The 20,494-nt window shown below is 35.2% G+C and overlaps 1 protein-coding gene and 1 long non-coding RNA gene across 3 annotated transcripts in view; both read right to left on the bottom strand.

Moving 5' to 3' along the window:
• Positions 1–267: 267 nt before the first annotated feature.
• The window catches only part of CUTA (Nitrogen regulatory PII-like, alpha/beta), an 83,823-nt gene continuing 63,596 nt past the window's right edge, over positions 268–20,494 (bottom strand). For both annotated transcript variants that reach the window (XM_089814958.1, XM_089814959.1), the window contains exons 5-6: positions 1,019–1,113; positions 268–576 (exon numbers count right to left, since the gene is read on the bottom strand). In XM_089814958.1, coding sequence (XP_089671084.1) covers positions 495–576; positions 1,019–1,113 — 177 coding nt within the window. In that variant the 3' untranslated portion in view covers positions 268–494. The remainder of the gene's footprint in view (positions 577–1,018; positions 1,114–20,494) is intronic.
• LOC149575098 (uncharacterized) lies at positions 3,191–18,856 on the bottom strand. Its single transcript, XR_016360123.1, has 2 exons — positions 18,543–18,856; positions 3,191–3,641 (listed from the first exon to the last, which is right to left on the bottom strand). It is a non-coding gene; the product is annotated as an uncharacterized LOC149575098 (long non-coding RNA).

The raw sequence follows: 20,494 nt of genomic DNA, 5'->3' as shown, positions 1-20,494 counted from the left end.
GGAGAAGAAACAATGACCAATATGGAAGTTATGAAAGAAAATGTCCAAGGAAAATATATGAAAAAATATCTCACATCAGCACCATGATATATTTCAAAGAAATTCAAATTTGATTCAAAAAGTTCATTTGATAAGAATCTTAGTTGTTTCCAATGTTATCTGAGGAAAGCATTAAACAAAATACAAACATAACCCTATATTTATATTGATGTCCTTATCAACATTTATACGATGCAAAAATAATCTCCTGCAGTTGAATCCAGAAACAGCGCATTAATAAACCATTTTATTTATTAACTTTATCGGCAACATCTCAAGCCAATATCTTGAACTACTTAGCTAGGTATACTAACAAAGATTCATATCTGAAAATGAAAATGAAAACTAATCACGTGTGATACTTGTTCCGGAGACATTATATATAAAACAAGTGATCCATTGATGTCCAGGACAAATCATAAAACCATATAGTTTGTATGCACAAAATATATCCGTCATTCTCTAGTGCTTTCCTTCACCCACTTCAGATAATCATTGTTTCCTCCCACAATAGGTAAAGCAATGACTTCACACACCCTGGCAATCATAAACCAAGATTGCTATCAGACAATTTTTTTGACATGAAATCTATGTTTCTCAACTTCAAAGCGATCACACAGTTTAAGTGGACGAAAAGAAAAGGTAAGTTCTCCATGAATGATATGCTTGTCACTTGAGACAATAAGGACTAATATCTTCAAATCGAACCAAAGAGTACTCTGAGAGTTTGTTAGTCATATATCTTGAAATACCCAGGGAGTTTTAATCAATACTATCATGGGTACAAAACTAGTACATTGTAAAGTAATTATACTTACACCCTTGGCCACAAGCTCACTTTGGATATTATATCTTTTTTTCTTTCAATTCAGAAAAAATAAATTAAACAAATGATGTCAACTGCAGCTTTAACTTTAACTTTCATACTTTTCTACCCAAGTGGAAAATTCAAAATACCATAAAATGAATTATTACTCACTCATATGGATGATTAGCTTTCACATGTGCTGTCAAAGCTTCTACAAGAGACTGGCGTGTCTTAATTATAAGCATCTCTTCTGAATCTGTCTCTATCTGATAAATAACAAAAACAGCATGTCTTAGTAATATCATTGCATAAACCTTGCCTCACAATACAGAGAAGGAAAATGCTAACAGTGAATCATTGGATAATTCCAACATTCAAATAACAAGGTTTTCAAATTGGCATCCGTATAACTCATTTTCAAATACCATATCCAAAAACTGTGTCTAGAAGCCAATACAGAAAATAACAATAGTAGAACATAAAACTCTTGTGACAATAGTTGTATGCATGGACCAGTTCGACAATTAAGTCACCAAAATTTCAGAACTGACAACCTAATAACTCACTCTCAAATGCCATATACAAAAATTGCATCTAGAAGTTTGAACTTTGATCAAATAAAAGAATGAAATTGAAAATAGGACTGGACTCAATGCATCAGTAAAAACATCAAGTAGATGATTCAAAACAGAATTTGTGGAAATCCTAAAACGATATTCAATTGGCTGGCAATGGGAGTTTCTGAAAGAACAGAAAAAAAACAATCCAACATAAATATCTGGAATCATAAATAACAGGATATAATCTGCAGGTAGCCTAATAGGTGAATATGTCAGACCAGGTTATAATGAATCTATTCTTAATTTAATTGCTTATAAGTTTATTTATTAATAGTAGTTCAGATTCAAATTCAGGTCATGGATTCAATAAAGAGGAAAACTGGACTGTGTTCATTTTGGGTTTGTCCCCACCACCACAAACTCCACCTTCACTCAATCCCAATTCTCAAAATGTCAATATTTAAATTTTTTAACCAGTAACCTTTCCTAGATAAATAAATAGCATATCTATATTTAATATTTATATATTTAAACTTCATTCCTTCGTAAATAAATAAATTTTAATTATATATATATTACTTTTATATGGAAACTGCTCAAGCTCCAAAGTCCCATCATATAGTATTAAATTAATAATTAGAGCAAATTTCCAAACATATAAGATGCAGATCAATTCAAGGAGCTAAGAGTGCCCCATACAATATTTTTACAGGGAAATTCACACAGCTTAAGAATTTAACCTGTCAAAATACTCCACCTAAACAAAGATCAAAAGATCGAAAAATAACTTGCATCAGCCCTTCATTTTATCTGACATTGTAGCTAAGAATAAAACAAGTTACTCAGCCACCCTCCTCGGGTTTCATCATGTGATGAAAAACTCAGCTAATAAATAAAATAATTTGAAGCTTCCCAAAATCACTCTTTTCTGATTCTTGTAAACTAGTTCTACATGTGAATAAATGAATTATGAACCCACTAGACAATAACCAAAGTTATCACTGCCAAACAACTTTGATGGTAATATTTACATTACATGCACCACCTTTGCAAGCATCATACTACTCTGAGCAGTTCAAGAATACAGGTGCCTCTGAATATTGCCATGCAGGTCTCAAGATCTATGGCCTGATTCTCTGGATCGGAAGCGAAAATTTCCTAAACCGTGGCCTCTACAGCTGCCCATCTGTGGAATTCACACAGCACTAAGATGATGGGAAGTGTTGGATACACTCTTAAAGACTTGGCCCAACGAACTCCATTTATTCCATGAGCATACTGATAAATTAATTCCATGACTGATAAAGGTGACAAGGCACGGTCAGTAAAAGCTCTCCACTGAAGCCAGAAGATGGCTGTGTAACAAAGGGAAAAAAATGAATTACACATGAATGATGAGAGTTACATAAGGAGAATACTTTTGACCAGATAGTGAAGCGCAATCTAAGTCACAATGTTCAAATTTAAATTCGAATTGGTTGATCATAACATTTGAATGAAATTTGGCAAGGATAAAAATTTGGAAAAAATACTGACATTAAATTTAAGTTTTATATATTTATGTAATTTTTAATATTAGTAATACATCCACAAACTTGACAAAATATTTTAACATTGCCAAATAATTTAACTAAATAACTCAAGATCATTTTCAAATTAAATAATATTATATTAAATAACAGTATTATATTAAATATCATATTAAATAATATTAGATGACATTCTGATGAAGCGTGCTGCCCTTAATACCACAACAAACAACTGAAACAGAGAACAACACAAATAGAGAGAACAAAATATGGGCTTATTATCGCCGCAAATGTGGAATTACAGAATTACTATATGCAAACCCACATGGGTGCCTTCCTCACAACAATCTACAAGATAGGGATGCGACTATCACCCAGAACTGCCCTAGACAACCTATGGGCCTTCCTTATATAGGCACTTTTAACCGCCCGGGAAGGTTTTAGACACTAAGCCCTAACCCTTGAGGCCAACCGACATCATATTATATTATTCCATTACACTTTATTACAAATGATCGACTCAAGACAATTTACAAATTACATTTTTGGATGGATCCACTTCTGGAAACCATAACTAGCAAACCGTTGACCCAATGGGCTATTATAACCCCATTCCAGAATCCTCAGCTAGCATTCTACAGTAGTTGTTTGCAAAAGTGTCCATCAGTCAAGGTTTCGGAGCCATTTAGGCCTTCATCGCTGGACCTGAAGTTTAAATAGCCAAAATTCATACCAAAAATCTGCAATGACTGCACCAATACATATGATATGACAATAAAACTTATCCAGCGGGCTGATATGTCAAAGATGAACTTCCATATATGATATTAGAGCAATCTGAGCACATAATACCAACTTATAAAATTAGCGAGCTCCCTCAAATAGCAACTCTCTACAGGAATAGCCCTTATTAAAAACACAAAAACTGGAAAATTGGAAACATAAATATTTTTGGGTGATGGAAGATTGCCCTTACACCCGGGATGCTCCTGCATCACATTCGGAAAGGAGAAAAATTCGCTGATATTCAAATTCATCCATGAAATTTGACATATCATGTGCCTTAGAGCACGATAAATTATAAATTACATGGACAGCCTTAATAACAGCATTCTAGTGGTTTAAGAATTTAGTTTCAAAGGTCAGTGGACTGCAAAGAGCGTCAATGAAGTAGGGACTGCAAAGAGCATCGATGACGTAGGAACACATTAAAAATTTCACCCCTTTAAGCAGCATTGAATTATTTACCAAATTAAATGCAATTATTTCACCCATCAGAGATTTCAAAATTATATGACCATTCAACAAAATATCCCATAACAACCACTCCTTATTGATATGTTTAATGTTGGAGACCCATACACCCTATTTAGTTTAAACAGAGCATCTCTAAACACAGACAAAAAGTCCTTACCAGATAAGGGAAGTTTGATTCCTTCAGATCTAAATTCTCCGTCTATCTCTGTGGCTAATGTTGACACCCGATTTGCACTCCTCTTATTATGGCTTTGTGTTGTGCCAATATTAACATCCATGTCATATGTCCTTCCAATTTGCTCCCTGTGCTACAAAAATCTCTATGCTTATTGCATTTCAAGATGGCTTTGCCAATAATGAATCGATAAGATCTAATTTGCTCATGACAGGACAATCTAGCGACAAACCAATCTTGCCTATTAAAACTTTATCCATTGTTGTATTGTCTGAGTTTATGGTTTTCATTAATGGTGGATTAGTTCAGATATCTGTTCAATGAGGACAAATAAAATTCCCTCAGTCCACACCCTTATATCATATTATGACTAGTTATTGGTAGTCACATTTAAGTGATCTGATCCTACATGTTTGGTGTACAGGTACTGGCTATTTGTGAATTGGTGGACCAGTTTGGCAGGTGTGATGATCATCTCTTGACATATCAAGAAGTGCCTATAATCAGCATTCTGGCAAACAATCGACTGTAAATCTATGTTTATACCTTGTTCCATTTGCTGACAGTTTCACACACAAAATATAAGCTGTAAGGGCTTTTTATCAAGGTCTAGTCAATAAAGCATGTGTCCATAAAAAGGTAAGCTGGAAAGAAGTGTTACTTTCTTGTGAGATTTGTCAGCATGAATTTCAGACGCATGATAAGACAGCTCAGCACGTAGACGTGAGCTTCAAATAGCTTTTAGGAAGAAAGCACTGAGGAGCTGTGCCATTGGTCAAAGTAAAATAGAAGAGTTCTCAGACTTGGCCGGGTGATCCTGGACGAGTCCCAAGGGTCTGAATTCCGACTCACCAAATCTAGGTCAGGACTCACCTAACTTGCAAGTCACGCGAGTTTGCAAATGACCTGGCAAGTCTCAATGACGAGACTCAGCCACTGATGCAGCTCTCGTTTTCAAAGAAAACATAAGAACATAAAGTCTTAAGTTGTTTTATCTGCTATTTGTTCCTTGTAACTGTAAAAAGGACTCCGTTTCATTCTATTGGCAATAAAAGAGAAGAGTGAGTAGCGAAGAAAAACAAGAGTCCATAGAAGTGCAAACAGCAAGGAGGAAGAGCTAAAAATCTTCAACAAATCACATTGGGACAGCGTACTACTTGAATTTGGAGTATCAAAGAGTCCATACCAGAAACTGCAAAGAGCGCTCATCTTATTTCAAGTTTGTTGAAAGAGGCAAGACAGAAATTTTATGGATTTTTTTGTCCTTTTCTTTTTCGTTTGTATTTTTTGAACAATCTTCTTTTCTTTTTTAAAATTCCTATTCTTGAAGTTGAATCTTTTCTTTTTTAATTTGAATTTCAAACTTCAATGAAAAAACAATAGAAAACCCTTCATTTAAAAAAAAAAATAGAAAACATTGTAAATATGTATTTACAAACTTCTCTAGAAAAAAGTAAGGTTCAATAAAAAAAATCCTTTGAAGTTTGAATTTGAAATGAAAATAATCAAGATTGAAGAGTTAAAAAGTTTTAAGACCCTACAATTTTTTTGGACAGACCCTATTTTTTGTATTAGACTTTAGTTAATAAAACACAATAAGCAAATGTTATTTTTGTTGTAAAATTATCTTATTGCAGCAGTCTTGAAGTTTTGAAAACCATATTTTTCACATCCATAGCTCCACCTCAACCCAAGGCTGAGAAATAAGGTCAAAAGGATAAGGCTTGGAAATGCACCAAAGAATTTCCAGGTACAAAAAGGGACAAGTTAAATGTACATATTATAAAAAAGAATTGTGGTGGCATCAATAGATTTAAATACCATATTGCCAAAAACGTGAAAATGATATTAAGCCATGTAAAGAAGTGCCTCCTAAGGTTGTTTGTGCATATTGTGGCACTAGAAACATACGAACAATCAAAGGAAACGAAGAAGAGGAAAAGGGAGGAGTTGGCGAGTATTGGTTCTTGTTCAGCCGCATCGTAGGTTGTGTTGGAGAGGGATCTTCAATACCTATGTTTCATCCTAGTTCTTCTGCTACTGCTAGTGCTTTTACTTCTGCTTAGAGTGGCACTATTAGCTTTGGTCCTAAAGTTTGAAAATCTAGGTTCGACAAAAAATTTGTCCCACACACTACTCTCGATTCACAACCCTCACTTGAGAGCATGCCTTGGAAAAAGGAGGTCCTTGATCCTACAAAAATAGCAATTTGTCAATTTTGGTACTTTTGCAACATTACATCTATTGTAGACAAGTAATTATATTTTATTTGATTACTTTAAATTTAAAAATTATAGTTTGAACTTTGCTTTGTCTAATGAATTTTTATAATTTTATTACATGGACTTGTTTAATCTACTTGTGACTGGTCTCCTTACTAGAAAGGCATAATAGATGTCAAAACCATTCGCGGTGCGGAGTTCAATACCCCTACTGATATTGAGTTATGTGGCCTACTTTTGTTAGAAATAGTTGATAATATAAAAGTTGAACTAGACGACCAGCAAGTGCTTTGGAACAAAAAGGGTTGCACCATCATGATAGATGGTTGGATGGATAGGAGTGTTTACCGTATGGGGTGAATAGTTTAATGCATATAGACAATAGACAAGAACATGTAACACAGCAGTACTCCTTTCATTATTCGCATATATGCCAAAGAGATTACATAGTGCTTCCAATGATGATTACAACCATCTCGGATGGTGTACATATACCTTCCCGAAGGGGCCCGTCGGCTACATAACAATTACCGACAACATGCTAATCTACCTGTCGACTGTCTTAATAACTTTACCGACAACAAGGAGGAATAGATCAATCTTAAATTTTCTTGATTCTTGCGGAGGTGATTGATCATTCTACTTCCCTAAATGCATTGATAATTTATATTTGATTTAGTGATTAATATTTGAACTTTGTAATTTATGATTCATTACTGATTTTGTTTTATTCTCAGGATCCACCATGTTTCTCAAGTCTATTGATGCTTCCTCACGTGTCAAAAATGACACATACTTATGTAAGGCTATTGAGGAAGTCATACAAAATGTGGGAGAAAAAAATATAGTTCAAGTGGTGACAGACAATGCAACAATTTATGTGTTTGCAGGCAGACAAACACCCGAGCATTTTTTGATCTCCATGTGCAGCCCATTGCTTTGACCTCATATTGGAGGATACTAGCAACCTAGAATAGGTCAAACATGCATTGACCACGCCAAAACATTTCCAAGTTTATCTACTATCATGCATTGGTCCTTAGCATGATGAGGCTGTCATATCCTCTATATGAAACCCTAACTATAGTATTTAATAATAATAAGATGATACATTTTAATGATCAGTAAAAATAAAATAAAATCAATTCTTAATTATAAAATAGAAATTGTAGATATGATTGATGGACAATCAATCCATTTTAGAATCATACAATATGGTGAAGTTGTGATCATTGATTTATATCATCTCATAGAGAGATAAGACAGTGAAGTTGGGACTAATATCTGTCATCATCATTATCAAGACAAATTAGATATCAAGGCGTATCAGAGTCCTTGATCAACATACATAATATTAAGTAAAGGATATGGCAATAACTATATGATGACAATTGGGAAACAATCAGTAAGTATACTAACTGCAAGTATAACCATCGGGCATATATAGACACGAGTGAATTGTGATAGCTATTATTTAGTAAGGAACCAATAATTATTATGATAATCAGACGAGTTAAGGAGCATGGAACGTGTCTCTTCAGAGAAACTCACCGTTCTTGATTCATCATATAAGAGAAGAATTACTGATATTGGGGAAGAGGGGCAGCAGGGAAAGTGCAACATGCTAGGGAAATAGCAGCGTGGATAATAGGAACAGAACAAAGAATTTAATATCAGATAAAGACAACAAAAAATTCTAAAAAAGAGCTTTGGGAGCCCGAACAACAGAAGTATGAGAACTCTACCGAGCATTGCATACACAGCCAAGACAGCCAGCATGGACACTCCCTTGAACATAGACGTGACAGGAGAATAAGGGTCATCTGACCTTGTGAGGAGGGAAGAACGAGTAAAGCGTAGCCCACAAAGGACATTGGAAAGAGTAATAAGGTCATGGACAAGATTCTGGCTCTGCCACGGTGAAGACCTGTTAATGCAAGAAAGTGGACACGATCAAATATGGCTTTGAAGTAGAGGATAGACCCACTGTTTGGGAGTTGTAGCATTTGATAAGGAGAGTTAAATTCATTTTCAAACAGTAATATATGTCAAAAGAAAAGAAAAGGATTCAGATAAAATACACCAAGATATCAATAGTGAACAAAACCACCAAGACGATAGGCATCAAAGGGAGAATGAAGTCAGCGGAGGTCAAACAAAGATCAATATGTTATAATACAGCGGGAGATCCCACATCATCAAAGAGCATTATCCTAACAACACATATTATCAGCACCCAAAAAGTAAACTGTGGATTTTGTGACATGCATGGCATGAATAAGATAAATTGTTTTACACACACAACTGCACCAAGAAGTCAACGAAGAGGGATGGACATAATAAATATCACATGCACCAAAGGGAGTTGAGGCTATCGGTTATTCCATCTGACAATCACGTGAATAACGATACACATACTTTGCAGATCATATAGGTAGGTGCCAGTTATACATGTAATGTAAGAGAATAAAGAGCGAAATGCCAATTGTTAAGAAGACACCCCCACACTCTTGTTAGATGATAAGTTGGGAGCGAATAAATGAATGAATAAGAAGAGGATAATAACCAAACTGGAGGGAAGTAGTGCCCAGAAAGATTAATGACATCGACAGTGATAAGAAGTAAGAGCACAGCAATAAGAATTAAGAACACCATAGCACAGTGATAAGAATAAGAACACAATAGCCACGCCAGCAGCGATAGAGAACATAGATAGCAATAATGAGGGAGCAGAGAAAAAGAAGACATTTGTAGGACATCCATAAAAATTCAGTGCTGAGACAATAGTACGATAGCAGATGATTGGTCTGAGGCAATAACAAGTTACCTAACAGCATAAGAGATCTGAGTTATAAGTCAGTGATCTCTAAAAGAAATAGCTGTCTCAAATAACATATGCAGCGGAAAATATATTATAACAAAGATTAAAAAACGGAATACTAAATCAATGAAGATTATCACAGAGATATAGTGCAGACTTACAAATTCTTAATAAGTTGAGGCCACAAATAGAGTGATACGATTGAGGGGGAATACCAGATCAAAGAGCTAGAGTCATGTTTAATTTATTTATACTTCAGCGACAAATGTGAATTATGCAATATGGAAGATTATCAACCAAGTTTGATAACCCTATTTGAGATGAGAACCATACAGTTCTTATAGAGACCAAATAAGTTCTTGATAGAGGGCATTCATTAAAAATGTCAAGTTTCTCTTAAGATAACTCAGAGACTAGAGGGGATTCTTGATTGAATGTTGGGATTCCAAAGTGGAACCCAGAGAGAGATTTTTAAAGAATCTCTTAGAGACAATATATATATTGTAGTGGTCAAACATATGCGTGTGTTAGAGATAAGAGACTTGGTCAGAGGTGGGATCTCTACCAAGTAGTGTTGCAAAAACATAATTAGAGATCCCAAGAGGCCTAAGGAGGGGTGCTCTTCATATGACGGTTGCCTAATCGAGAAGTAATTATCTTAGAGGGTTAGGTGATTTGAGAAGAGTTCTTTCCGAAGTATTAGGAGGGGTTAGAAAAGGGTAGTATTTAGATTGATATTATGAACTCGTCATTTTCTAATATGTTTTAGGATTTTGATATATAACTTCTATTGTGTAGTAACATTTTGTTGCAGGTTTCAGCATTTATTCCTTAAGCTAGAAGAGGAGACATTACAGAGGCAATGTAGGGGGCAAAAGGAGTTGGCTCGTCTTGGTCTTACATGATTTGCCTCAAATTTTATAACATTTGAATCCTTGATGTAGCCAAAGACAACTTTGAGGTGCATGTTTTTCGGTGAGGAGTGGATTTTCTCAACAAATGCTTGGACCACTGCAGGGATTGATGTAGAGGATTGCATTTTTTACAAGGCAGACTTTTGGACTCCTTGTGGAAAGGTTGTGCAAGTAAATTTTTTATTGAGTCTTCATTATGTTTTTGGTATTTACTTTCAATTTATATGCATATTTTTCATTTATTTGCAACTTTGCAATTTTGCTTATTTTCATTCACACTTAATTGTTATTGTTTCACAATATTCATAGGTCATTGAGCCCTTTGTGGTTCTCCTACCAGTTGTTTATGGGGAGAAGCCCACTATGGGCCATATATATGAGGGCATAGATAGTGCCAAGGAAGGGATTAGTTTTGTATATGAAGATGAGAATATCGCTCCATTTGGGTGATAGTCGATAGAAGATGGCATCTCCAACTTCTCAAGCCCATCCATGTAGTTGCTTATTACCTAAATCCAACATACCATTTCTACCCCAATCTGAAGGCAGAAGAGGAGATTCTTATTGGGCTCTATTAGCTGGGAAAGCGGACATCTACTAGTGATAATGATATGAAAACTACACTTTGGGAGATAGAGGCATTGGATAATGCACAAGGGGAGTTGTTCAGTAGTGAAATGCTAAGAAGTTGGAATCGTCCCCTGTTGCCCGAATTCGTGTCCGGGTCCGAGTCCGGATTTGCGTTCGAATTCGTTGCGGGTCCGGGCAAGGTCTTTAGTTTGGACTGTGGGTTCGCTCGGGTCCTTGTTGGAGCGAACCCGAATGAACCCATGGCGAACCCGGGAGGACCCAGGGTTGTATGGTTCAAAATGTGAAATAAAACAACTCTAAAGAGTTTTTATTTTTATTTTATTTTATGCAACTCTAAAAGGAACCCAATAAAAAACATTTCACTCATCTAATCTCTTATGTTGAGGAGGAAGATGATATAGCAGCAAATGGACTAGTTTGGGTTCCAATGACGAGGATCTGGATATAGTTGCAATTGGGGATGAAGTCATTGATCCCTCATTTTATGATGATCCATTTGACCCCTGAAGGGCATTTGATACTATGATCACTGATAAACTATTAAACACTTCATCTATCAATATGTTTCAAACTTTATTATTTGATGTAGTCTATGTTTTGCAATTTAGTAGCTCAAGTATGGTTTTCTTTACAATCGTGAAGATAGGTTAATGAGCGAGTATTTAATGTTTATCGTTGACATTTGGCATTGATCAATGATCAAGCAACAATTCTTCATACTATGAAATGACTTTGTTTTGCAATTATACATGTTTCTCTTGTGTGTGTGTGTGTGTATACACATATACGTACATACATACATACATATATATACTCACAAACCCACCCACAAACCCAAATGGGGAAACAATAATTGCTCGAACCCACGAACACAAACCTCGAACCCGAATCCATCCGTGAATCCGAATTGGCAACTTAGGTCAAATGTGTATATTTGCTTGGATAGAACTACAGCAAGGCCAAAATATGTGTTTAAGTGCATAATTTGATTTTATAATTTAGTCTAAAAGATGGAAATGTGACGCTCTTTTTTTCTTTATCTCAAAGAGATAGAGATAGATGTTTGAGCCTAAAATACCAAACCTTTAGAAAATTTCAATCTGCATATTGGGTCAACCCAGCAATGCTCTGAGTTGTGACTACAAGTACAGCATGTTCGAGCACATTCACTCAAAAAGACGTAACAAATTGTCCGTGGAAAGGTTGAATGATCTAGTATTTGTTCATTAAAGCCTTCGACTTAGAACGAGACAGATTATGGATAGTGAATCCAACTTGAACACACTAGAGAAGGTCGATCCAGATCTCGAGTGGATCATTAAGTCTATCAATCCTATCTTTATTGACAAAGACCTTGAGTGGATTGACTAGGTGAATAAAGAGACTGAGGCTATGGCCATGGCAGAGGAGGATAGAACACAATCAGACACAGGCACAACTGATGTTGATTACAGCTGCATCTCACAGGCACAGACTATGGCTGTTTATTCATCTAAGACATACCTTAGGCATCTTTGTAGGAGGGATACAAGCTCCTCTGATGCTGAGGTTGAGCCGTAGACTTGTTTTATTGATATATGTTTGAACATTGATGTCATGGTTTTCATATTCAATGAGTTCTATATACATTTGACATTATTAAAATTTTATATATCTATGTTTGTTATTCCCATCAACTACAATTCGCATTTATACTTCTTATGTGATTGGTGTATACTTGTGTATGTGGTCACATTATTGTGTCTTTAAACTTTATTCAGTATAGGGCGCATGGAACAAGTCTTAGATTCTTAGAAATCTCTATGTTTCTTGGGTCTGAGTTTTGCTGAGTTTTTTTACCGAGTCTTGAAACCTTGGTCAGGTCAACCTTGCCAAGTCTTAGACTAGGAGCTTACATTATTAGGGATCAAGGCATGTTGAGTAAAGTTTCATATCTTCAATAACTGAATTGGGTGGCTCCAACTAAATCATGTGGTATGATCTAGGAAATCCCAATCGAAGTATGGTCTTCAGCGAATTGCCCCACTAGGCACTTTGGCTGTTTGCTAATCAATTGAAGCCATCATTCTTTGGGGCAGATACGTATCGACTATTGATCTTGAACATTGTTTAACAAGTTAGAGTGGTAATGAAAGAGGATATAAGAACATGTGGGTTCAATTTCTATTGGTCAAGCACTAATTTGTGAAATCTCTGCAACGGTTCATCTCTGTGGCAGCGATTGAAGTGCTTCTGCATTAATTCTATTGGCAAGTGATGGTGGGTCCATTCTATCTACTCAGCAAAGTTCCTTGGCAAGACTTGAAGCATTACTTTGGGCAATATATTTAATGTTGTGTAGCTCAATCTAGTTGACTGTCATTCATTTTGGAAATCCCTAATCTACCAAGGATACTAGATTTCAACCATTGATTCCTATGGGTGTTCAGAAGTTAGAGTAAGAGCTAAGGATATGCTCGCAGGAATGGCAAGCATACATGCAATCTATTCTAGTTGATTGTGGTCGATTGGCTGATCAAAGAGTAATCAATCTTTAGGACATGGGGATCATCCACAGCTATCGATCTAAGAGGAAAATTTAGTTGGATCATCAGTCAAGATTGGAGTTCAAAACCTCAGCCAACAGAAATGCCTCCCTGTTGTAAAATAAAATGCAGTAGCATATATAACTATCAAAGAACAAGTCAACTGCAAATTGAACCAAGAAAGTGAAGGAATCAAACGTAAGTTGATAAAGTTTTGCAATAAGCTCTGAAGATGTTAATGTGACATCATAGCAAACTGCAGAGGTAGATGTGATTTTGGTACACAAACAGATGGTAACTGAGACTGTCAACAGGAAACTAGTCATGCCCTATTGTTTGTAGAAATCAAGAAAGAACCTGGTCTTGTTAGGGCTATGGGCTACCTTCTAGCCATTAAATTTTCATTAGAGTCAAAGGAATTGGGTGTCAACAGAAACCATGCATATAGATTTGAAAAAGATTTGGCCACATTTGCAAGAAAATCAGGTACATCACAAGTGGTATGAAATTTAGAAAACTTCATTTGGGACATAAACCACTTTCTTGCTTGGCTCTATCAGTTTAAACATCTGATTTATTGTTGTAATTAGGTAGATCAGACTATATTCGCATCTCTAATTCACAGCTTTGGGCATTTTACACTATGTTTTAGCATACATGTTACGAACACAAAAAAGATTTAAGTCTGGCTATCTTCAGCTCTATCCACAATTGCAAAAACAAGTTTAACAACTGTAATAGCTTCATCTCTGTCATCTATCACATGTGACAGTAGATTATTAGTGATCGATTACAATCTTAATGGTTTTTTACTTTCTTTCATTTGCATTTTATCTTTGGTGATTCTATAATAGATCATTATGTATAATCTGATGCAGAGGTCCTTGAACATTTGATTACTGTTTCAATCTGATGTATGTTTAAGAGTTCTTTGGCAGAATCAAATTTTGATATTCCATTGTTCTGATCTATATTTAAGCACCAACTTAAATGCTACTTTAACAACATCCCAGTTTTGTTAAGACTTATTTCTTCAATCATGATTCACAATGCAAAAACACATTTTATTCTGAAACGTTTTGAATGATATAACTAGTCTTAAAGATCCAAGGATCCATCTCTATTTTAGGTCTCTGATTATTGTGAGTCCAAGGAAGCAAACTTGTTGATCCTCTAAAATGAATTACAAATGCCTGATTATTGCTCTGATATTTTGATTCTTCTTTCACATCACATCTTATTTGTATAGCCATTACAAACCAAAAAAGACTATTATGTGCACGTTCTTCTGAATTTTATTGCTCACAATCACACACAAAAAACATAGTAACATGCCAATACGCTTTACTATTTTGAATTGTATCTTTCCTTATATTAGTTTGGACACATACATCCCTCCTATAGGTCTTCCTTAGGCAACCCAACCTCCCAGTTCACAGAGGATTTATGGATCGCTCTTTATAGCCTGGGTAAGGCTATATGTCAGGTTACAACCTTCTCTATTGCCACTACATTTGCATCAAGTAGATCTTGCAGCTGTGTCCTACATTCGTGAATATCTCATTTATTTTCAGTTGTATCAAGTTTTTATTCCTAGCTAGTAGAGTCAAATAGCCAAACGTGCATTCCCAACACACACTTTCACATTAAAATTTTCTTTGACTTGCACATTGATAGCCATGTATCAGAAGCCATCATAATCACTGTTGGAGTTTGTAGCTGCCATAAAAATCTTTATCTCTGGACATTAGTTCCATCATAGTCACCTTCAGCTGAAAAAGACGTTGATAATGAAATTGTAATATTAAGTATAATGACGTGTCATACAACATGCGTTAAGGCATGGAAATACGAAGAGTTGTAATAACGAGTCACATTTTGGGAAATTGGTAAGACCTTCGGTTGGAATGTGAAGAGTCTCTCCTTAAGTTATATATATCGTATCAAGCGATAGGCATTGTACACTTGAACTTTTATGATCAATAAAGTAATCTTTTGTTGCGTGGCTGAGTTTTTCCCTTCATTCTAGAAGGGTTTTCCTAGGATACTTTTGTGTCTCTTGCATCTTTTATAGTTATTCATTATTGTTGTTTATCTGATTTCTGGGCTAAAAGCCAACATGGTATCAAAGCCAAGTTGATAACAGCAAAAAATTATATCTTCAGAATGTGATAATTATGGGTGCTCTAGGCACAATTTTTCTTTAGCTATCTTCCTTTAGCCGAGTCATTATGCTTGCATCTTCCTTTAGCTATCTTTAGCTATCTTCCTTTAGCACAACTTATTATGTTTGCATCTTCCTTTAGCCGAGTCATTATTTGGACTCCATCTTCTAGCGGCCATGAAGTCCTATGCAATTTTGATGTTTGCATTAGGGCTCTTTAAACAAAGACTACTACGATTTCTGGTAGAGATTTAAAGGCAAAGTGATTGTTGAAGAAGGATGCCAAGACGATCATTAACATGCGATGGAATGTGATCATTGCTAATCCATAGGCAAGATCACATTTGTGGACAGGAGGGAATAACATTGCATCTCTAATTGGAATTCGATAAAGGTTTTGAAATTATTATTTTTATTGGAGAGTTGCAAATGTGCATCTAGGAATCTTTCGTTGTTGCCTTGGATCAAGATGTGACCTTGTTTATTGTCAGAGAGACTCGCTACATCAATTACTTCATTTAACAAAGACAAGAGAATGGTGACCGCAATTCGGCATTTCTAATCACGAGGAGAATTCAGTGGATGATGCTTCCACTAGTTCTCCAGCAAATGGAAATGGCAAGTTGGCTATGGAGGTATTGCTTGGAAATATGTTTTCACTAAATTGCGTCAACGTTGTTAGAGTCTTCCGATGTGTGGCGAAGTATTGTGCTAAATTAGTTCTGGCTTTGGGAGATTTAATCTTCTTCTCTTTGGCGTTTTGTCTTTTCTTGGAGTCGTTCATTCTTGCATGTCATGGTATTGTAAAGTGCCGTGGGTTTGATATCTTCAGTCGATTTCTTGTGTTCAAGTATTTCAATGGCTCGATGGCAATTTCACATTTATGAGTATCGGTTCTTTGTCTCTACTGTCACTATGGTGTATTTTCTCCCGCCCATTTATATCCACGAGGTCTCTCTTTGATATCGTGTGTCATTGAGAATGTTTAGGAGCTCATTTGAGGAAGAGAATCAAGCTACGGGCAACCTAGCAAATGACTCAAGCTCTGTAACACCTGCATAGAGTGCAAAGATTTTACTGCCATGGACAACGCATATGTAACGGGCTGCACATATGTGTGTCGTGAGGGATGATATTTATGTAACAGTTATTGAGAGGTGGATAAATTTTCGTATAGAGTCACATTATTATCGTATCCAACTCTATTTTGTGTGATCCATCAGAAGATTTTAGCTATATCTGTGATTTGTTGGGTATCAAAATAAGCTCGTGAAGCTTTGTATAAAGAATTTTATTGGTGAAAGATACATTGGGTTTCTTCCAGAAGCTATATATCAAAAAGCAAGGGTAGACATGTCCCATTATTTGCATGCTTACGGGTCTCTCAACTCTAATTGTGAGGATTCTTGCGAGATGGGTATTGCCTTGCATGCTGTGAATATGCAAATACAAGAAGACTAGACTACATAAGTTTTTTATAAGTTTTTATATAATTGGTAAGAATGTTTTCTTTTCAGTATTCATTTCCTTATATGATAAATTGGTTTACTAATCTCTTTTTGTTGCAGGATGCAACAAGGAAAGCAATGATTAATATGAAGATGTTTTAGCTTCAGAGGGAAGCTTCATAATAAAGAGGGAACGCTTATGGAATCCTCTTTGTTCTCGTATATGCTTGCAGTGCTTATGGTATTTGTAAAATTTGAGACTTGAATGGATCTCGGTCTTGCTTTTGTTATGCCTATTTCTATTCTTGTGTGAATAAATAAGATTGTAAGAATTGGCTATGATAACTCTTTCACTCTAGGAGTGATGTCATGTCCCCTATATTTCTCCAACAGAGTTTAGTAATAAAAGATAATAAAATAATAAATAAATAAATTATAATATAATTTATTATTCATTTAATGATTATAATATAGATATGTACTAAATAATAAATAATAACCATTTGATATTTATTAAATTATTTAAAATATATTTATAAGATATGATTTAATAACTAAGAGATTAAACTAAGTCTTAAATTTGATAAGAAGTCATATTGATATAATCAACTAATTAGCTAAGACAAGGTTGTAACTGAAAAGTCACATCTCATATGATATAAAGGTTATAATAAAAGATTGCAGTTTAAAAAGGGATATAGAGAACATGTGGATATTTTTATATAAGGATTATCGACCAAGCAGAGTTATAAAATAATCATTGGATATTATTTTTATGGCTATTTTATCCATTACGAATTCTTATTATTAGACCAGCATTACAGAGATAAGGAGTTCAGGCAGATATTCAACAAGAGCGATTACTTGAGATGGAGTCCATGAGAGAGGATTATAACTTGATTGAGGATGCAGATAAAACTATTGAACATCAAATGAGAAAAGGGAAACAGAGAAGCAACACTTATCAAAAGTCAGCGTGAACACAAAAAGAAACCCGATCGCCTTCATTGATGATCTAATAATCAGACAAAGTCCTTACAGTAATACTCTACAATGAAGGGGAATTATTGCAGACCAAGACCACTACAGGAGGGGAATATATGCAACTAGATACACGGCATAGACGAGAGATATCTGACAAGAAGAGTTTGACACAAGCCACACACAACCAACAATCATAGTCATCGGAGAAGATGCAGTGCTTAATATGGGGAGTGCAGTTTACCAACCGTAATCCTAAGAGAGGTTTTATATATCGTGGAAGAGATGTCAAAAATAATATATGAATTTCATTGTTAAACGAGAGGTTAAAAATTATAAGGAATGCAATCACCATATACTTGGAATAAGAAATGATACAGTTAAGTCAACACGGGAACATACAGATGTTAAGAAGAAGAATCAGACCTAGCATATTTGGAAACACCATACATTTAATACAAGTGGAATAAAATAATCAAATAGAGTGTGAAGGGAGAATAATCATCACCAATAGGGTAGCCAACATCAAAAATGTTATACCACACTGCAGCAGTCAAGAGTTTGCACCATGTCAGAGTTTGAACAAGAATTGGTATCTGTTTAGAAACGGCAACAATATCTGGATGAAGAATATCCAATGAAAAATCAGTATTGGAGTTTGTAATAAAAAGCAGAGGCCATTTCTAAAGAATAGTTACGAATTATCAACTGTGGATTCGACAAAGTCATAAAGCATCATCACACAGAAATACACCAAAATAAGGAATCATCGATCGTGAATACCAATAGACCACATACAAAATTATACTTACCTTGAACACATTGAAATAGAGAGAAGTTGAGAATAATTTACTAATCACGATTGATAACAACATCATTGACATACCAGTTGTATGCTAGTTATAACATCATGAAAGAGGTATGATATTATTTGATTAAAGCAATAAGAGAATGGTGATTAGCAAGTCGATCCAAGGTTAGAAAGATAGCGATATAGAAAGGAAGTAACTTGTGAAACCTCAAGGGTATAAGTTTGGGATTTTTGAGATATAAAAATTGCATATTTACAAAGGAAAGGAGATAACACCCAGTGGTTTTAAGTATCAAATATTCAAACCAAGAGAAGGGACATTACAAATGATCATCATGTGGAGAGAATCCGTGATGGGAGTTGGATGTCATGTTGAGTAACTCCATGACAGTTCATGTGGAGAGAATCTATGATTAAAGGCTTAGCTGGGATTCTTACAAATCTATCATGTTGAGTGATTCCGTGACTATGAGTAATTGTTTCAGGGCTATCAAGTTAAGTGATTCCATGTCTAAATTCTTCTCTTAGTGCCTCATTGTGCTTCTTGCAGGATTTTCATGTTTGTGTGGTTCCATGAAACTTTATAGGATCTATGTAATTAGATTTTATCTTTGACATTTTGGTTGCTGCCTTGTGTGACTGCTCAGCTAATGATTTCTTGCTAAGAGGGAGTGTTGGAGTTTGTAGCTGCGATAGAAATCTTTATCTTTGGACGTTAATTCCGTTATAGTCCACCTTCAGCTGAAAAAGATGTTGATGATTAAATTGTAATATTAAGTATAATGGTGTGTCATACAACATGCGTTAAGGCGTGGAAATATGAAGAGTTGTAATAAAGAGTCACATTTTGGGGAATTGGTGAGAGCTTTGGTTGGAATGTGAAGTCTCTCCTAAAGTGGTATATATATCAAGGTTGCACGGGGATGGGGATACTTGGGGTACTTAGGGTATATGTATGGGTATGGCTATTTTTCAAAATAGGGATAGGGGTACTTGGTTATGTCAAACTTTATTTCTAATTATACTTTTATATTTATAGAAAATCTGAAATTATGAATCATGACAATGGTTTTTTATAACAAGAACAGTGATAAAGTTTGCAAATGTAATGTATTGTTTTCAGTTTCAGATTTGCTATATGTTTCTTATAATAATATATGATAAATGTTTAGATGCATAACAGAGAAGGTAGACTTTAAACATGAACAAGAAGATCATAAATCATATAACAATGACATATTGCAAATGATAAAATTCGGACTTGAACAGTGATTAAGTTTATTGTTAATCAATATTGTATCAAAGTTTCAAACTGATTAGGTATTGAATTAAGCATGACAAATAACAAGCTGATACACAAACGAAAAACCGAACAAAAAAAAAAATCAGAAATCTTAATCAAGGTCCTTAGACATGATGATCTCCACTAAGTACCTGGTACTTGGGTTACCCGGTATATGGGTATGTGGATATGTGTACCACAGGTGTGGGTATGAGTACCCATGCAACCTTGATATATATCGCATCAAGCAATATGTATTGTACACTTGACCCTTTATGATCAATAGAGTAATCTTTTGTTGTGTGCCTAGGATTTTATCAGGATACTTCTGTGTCTCCCTTGCATCTTTTCTGGTTATTCATTATTG

This window comes from Cupressus sempervirens, chromosome 2, assembly GCF_028749045.1.
Source record: "Cupressus sempervirens isolate cs-2001-9-10 chromosome 2, ASM2874904v1, whole genome shotgun sequence".
Taxonomy (NCBI): Eukaryota; Viridiplantae; Streptophyta; class Pinopsida; order Cupressales; family Cupressaceae; genus Cupressus; species Cupressus sempervirens.
Note: the sequence above shows the minus strand (reverse complement) of the source record. Positions and strands in the feature narration are given on the sequence as shown.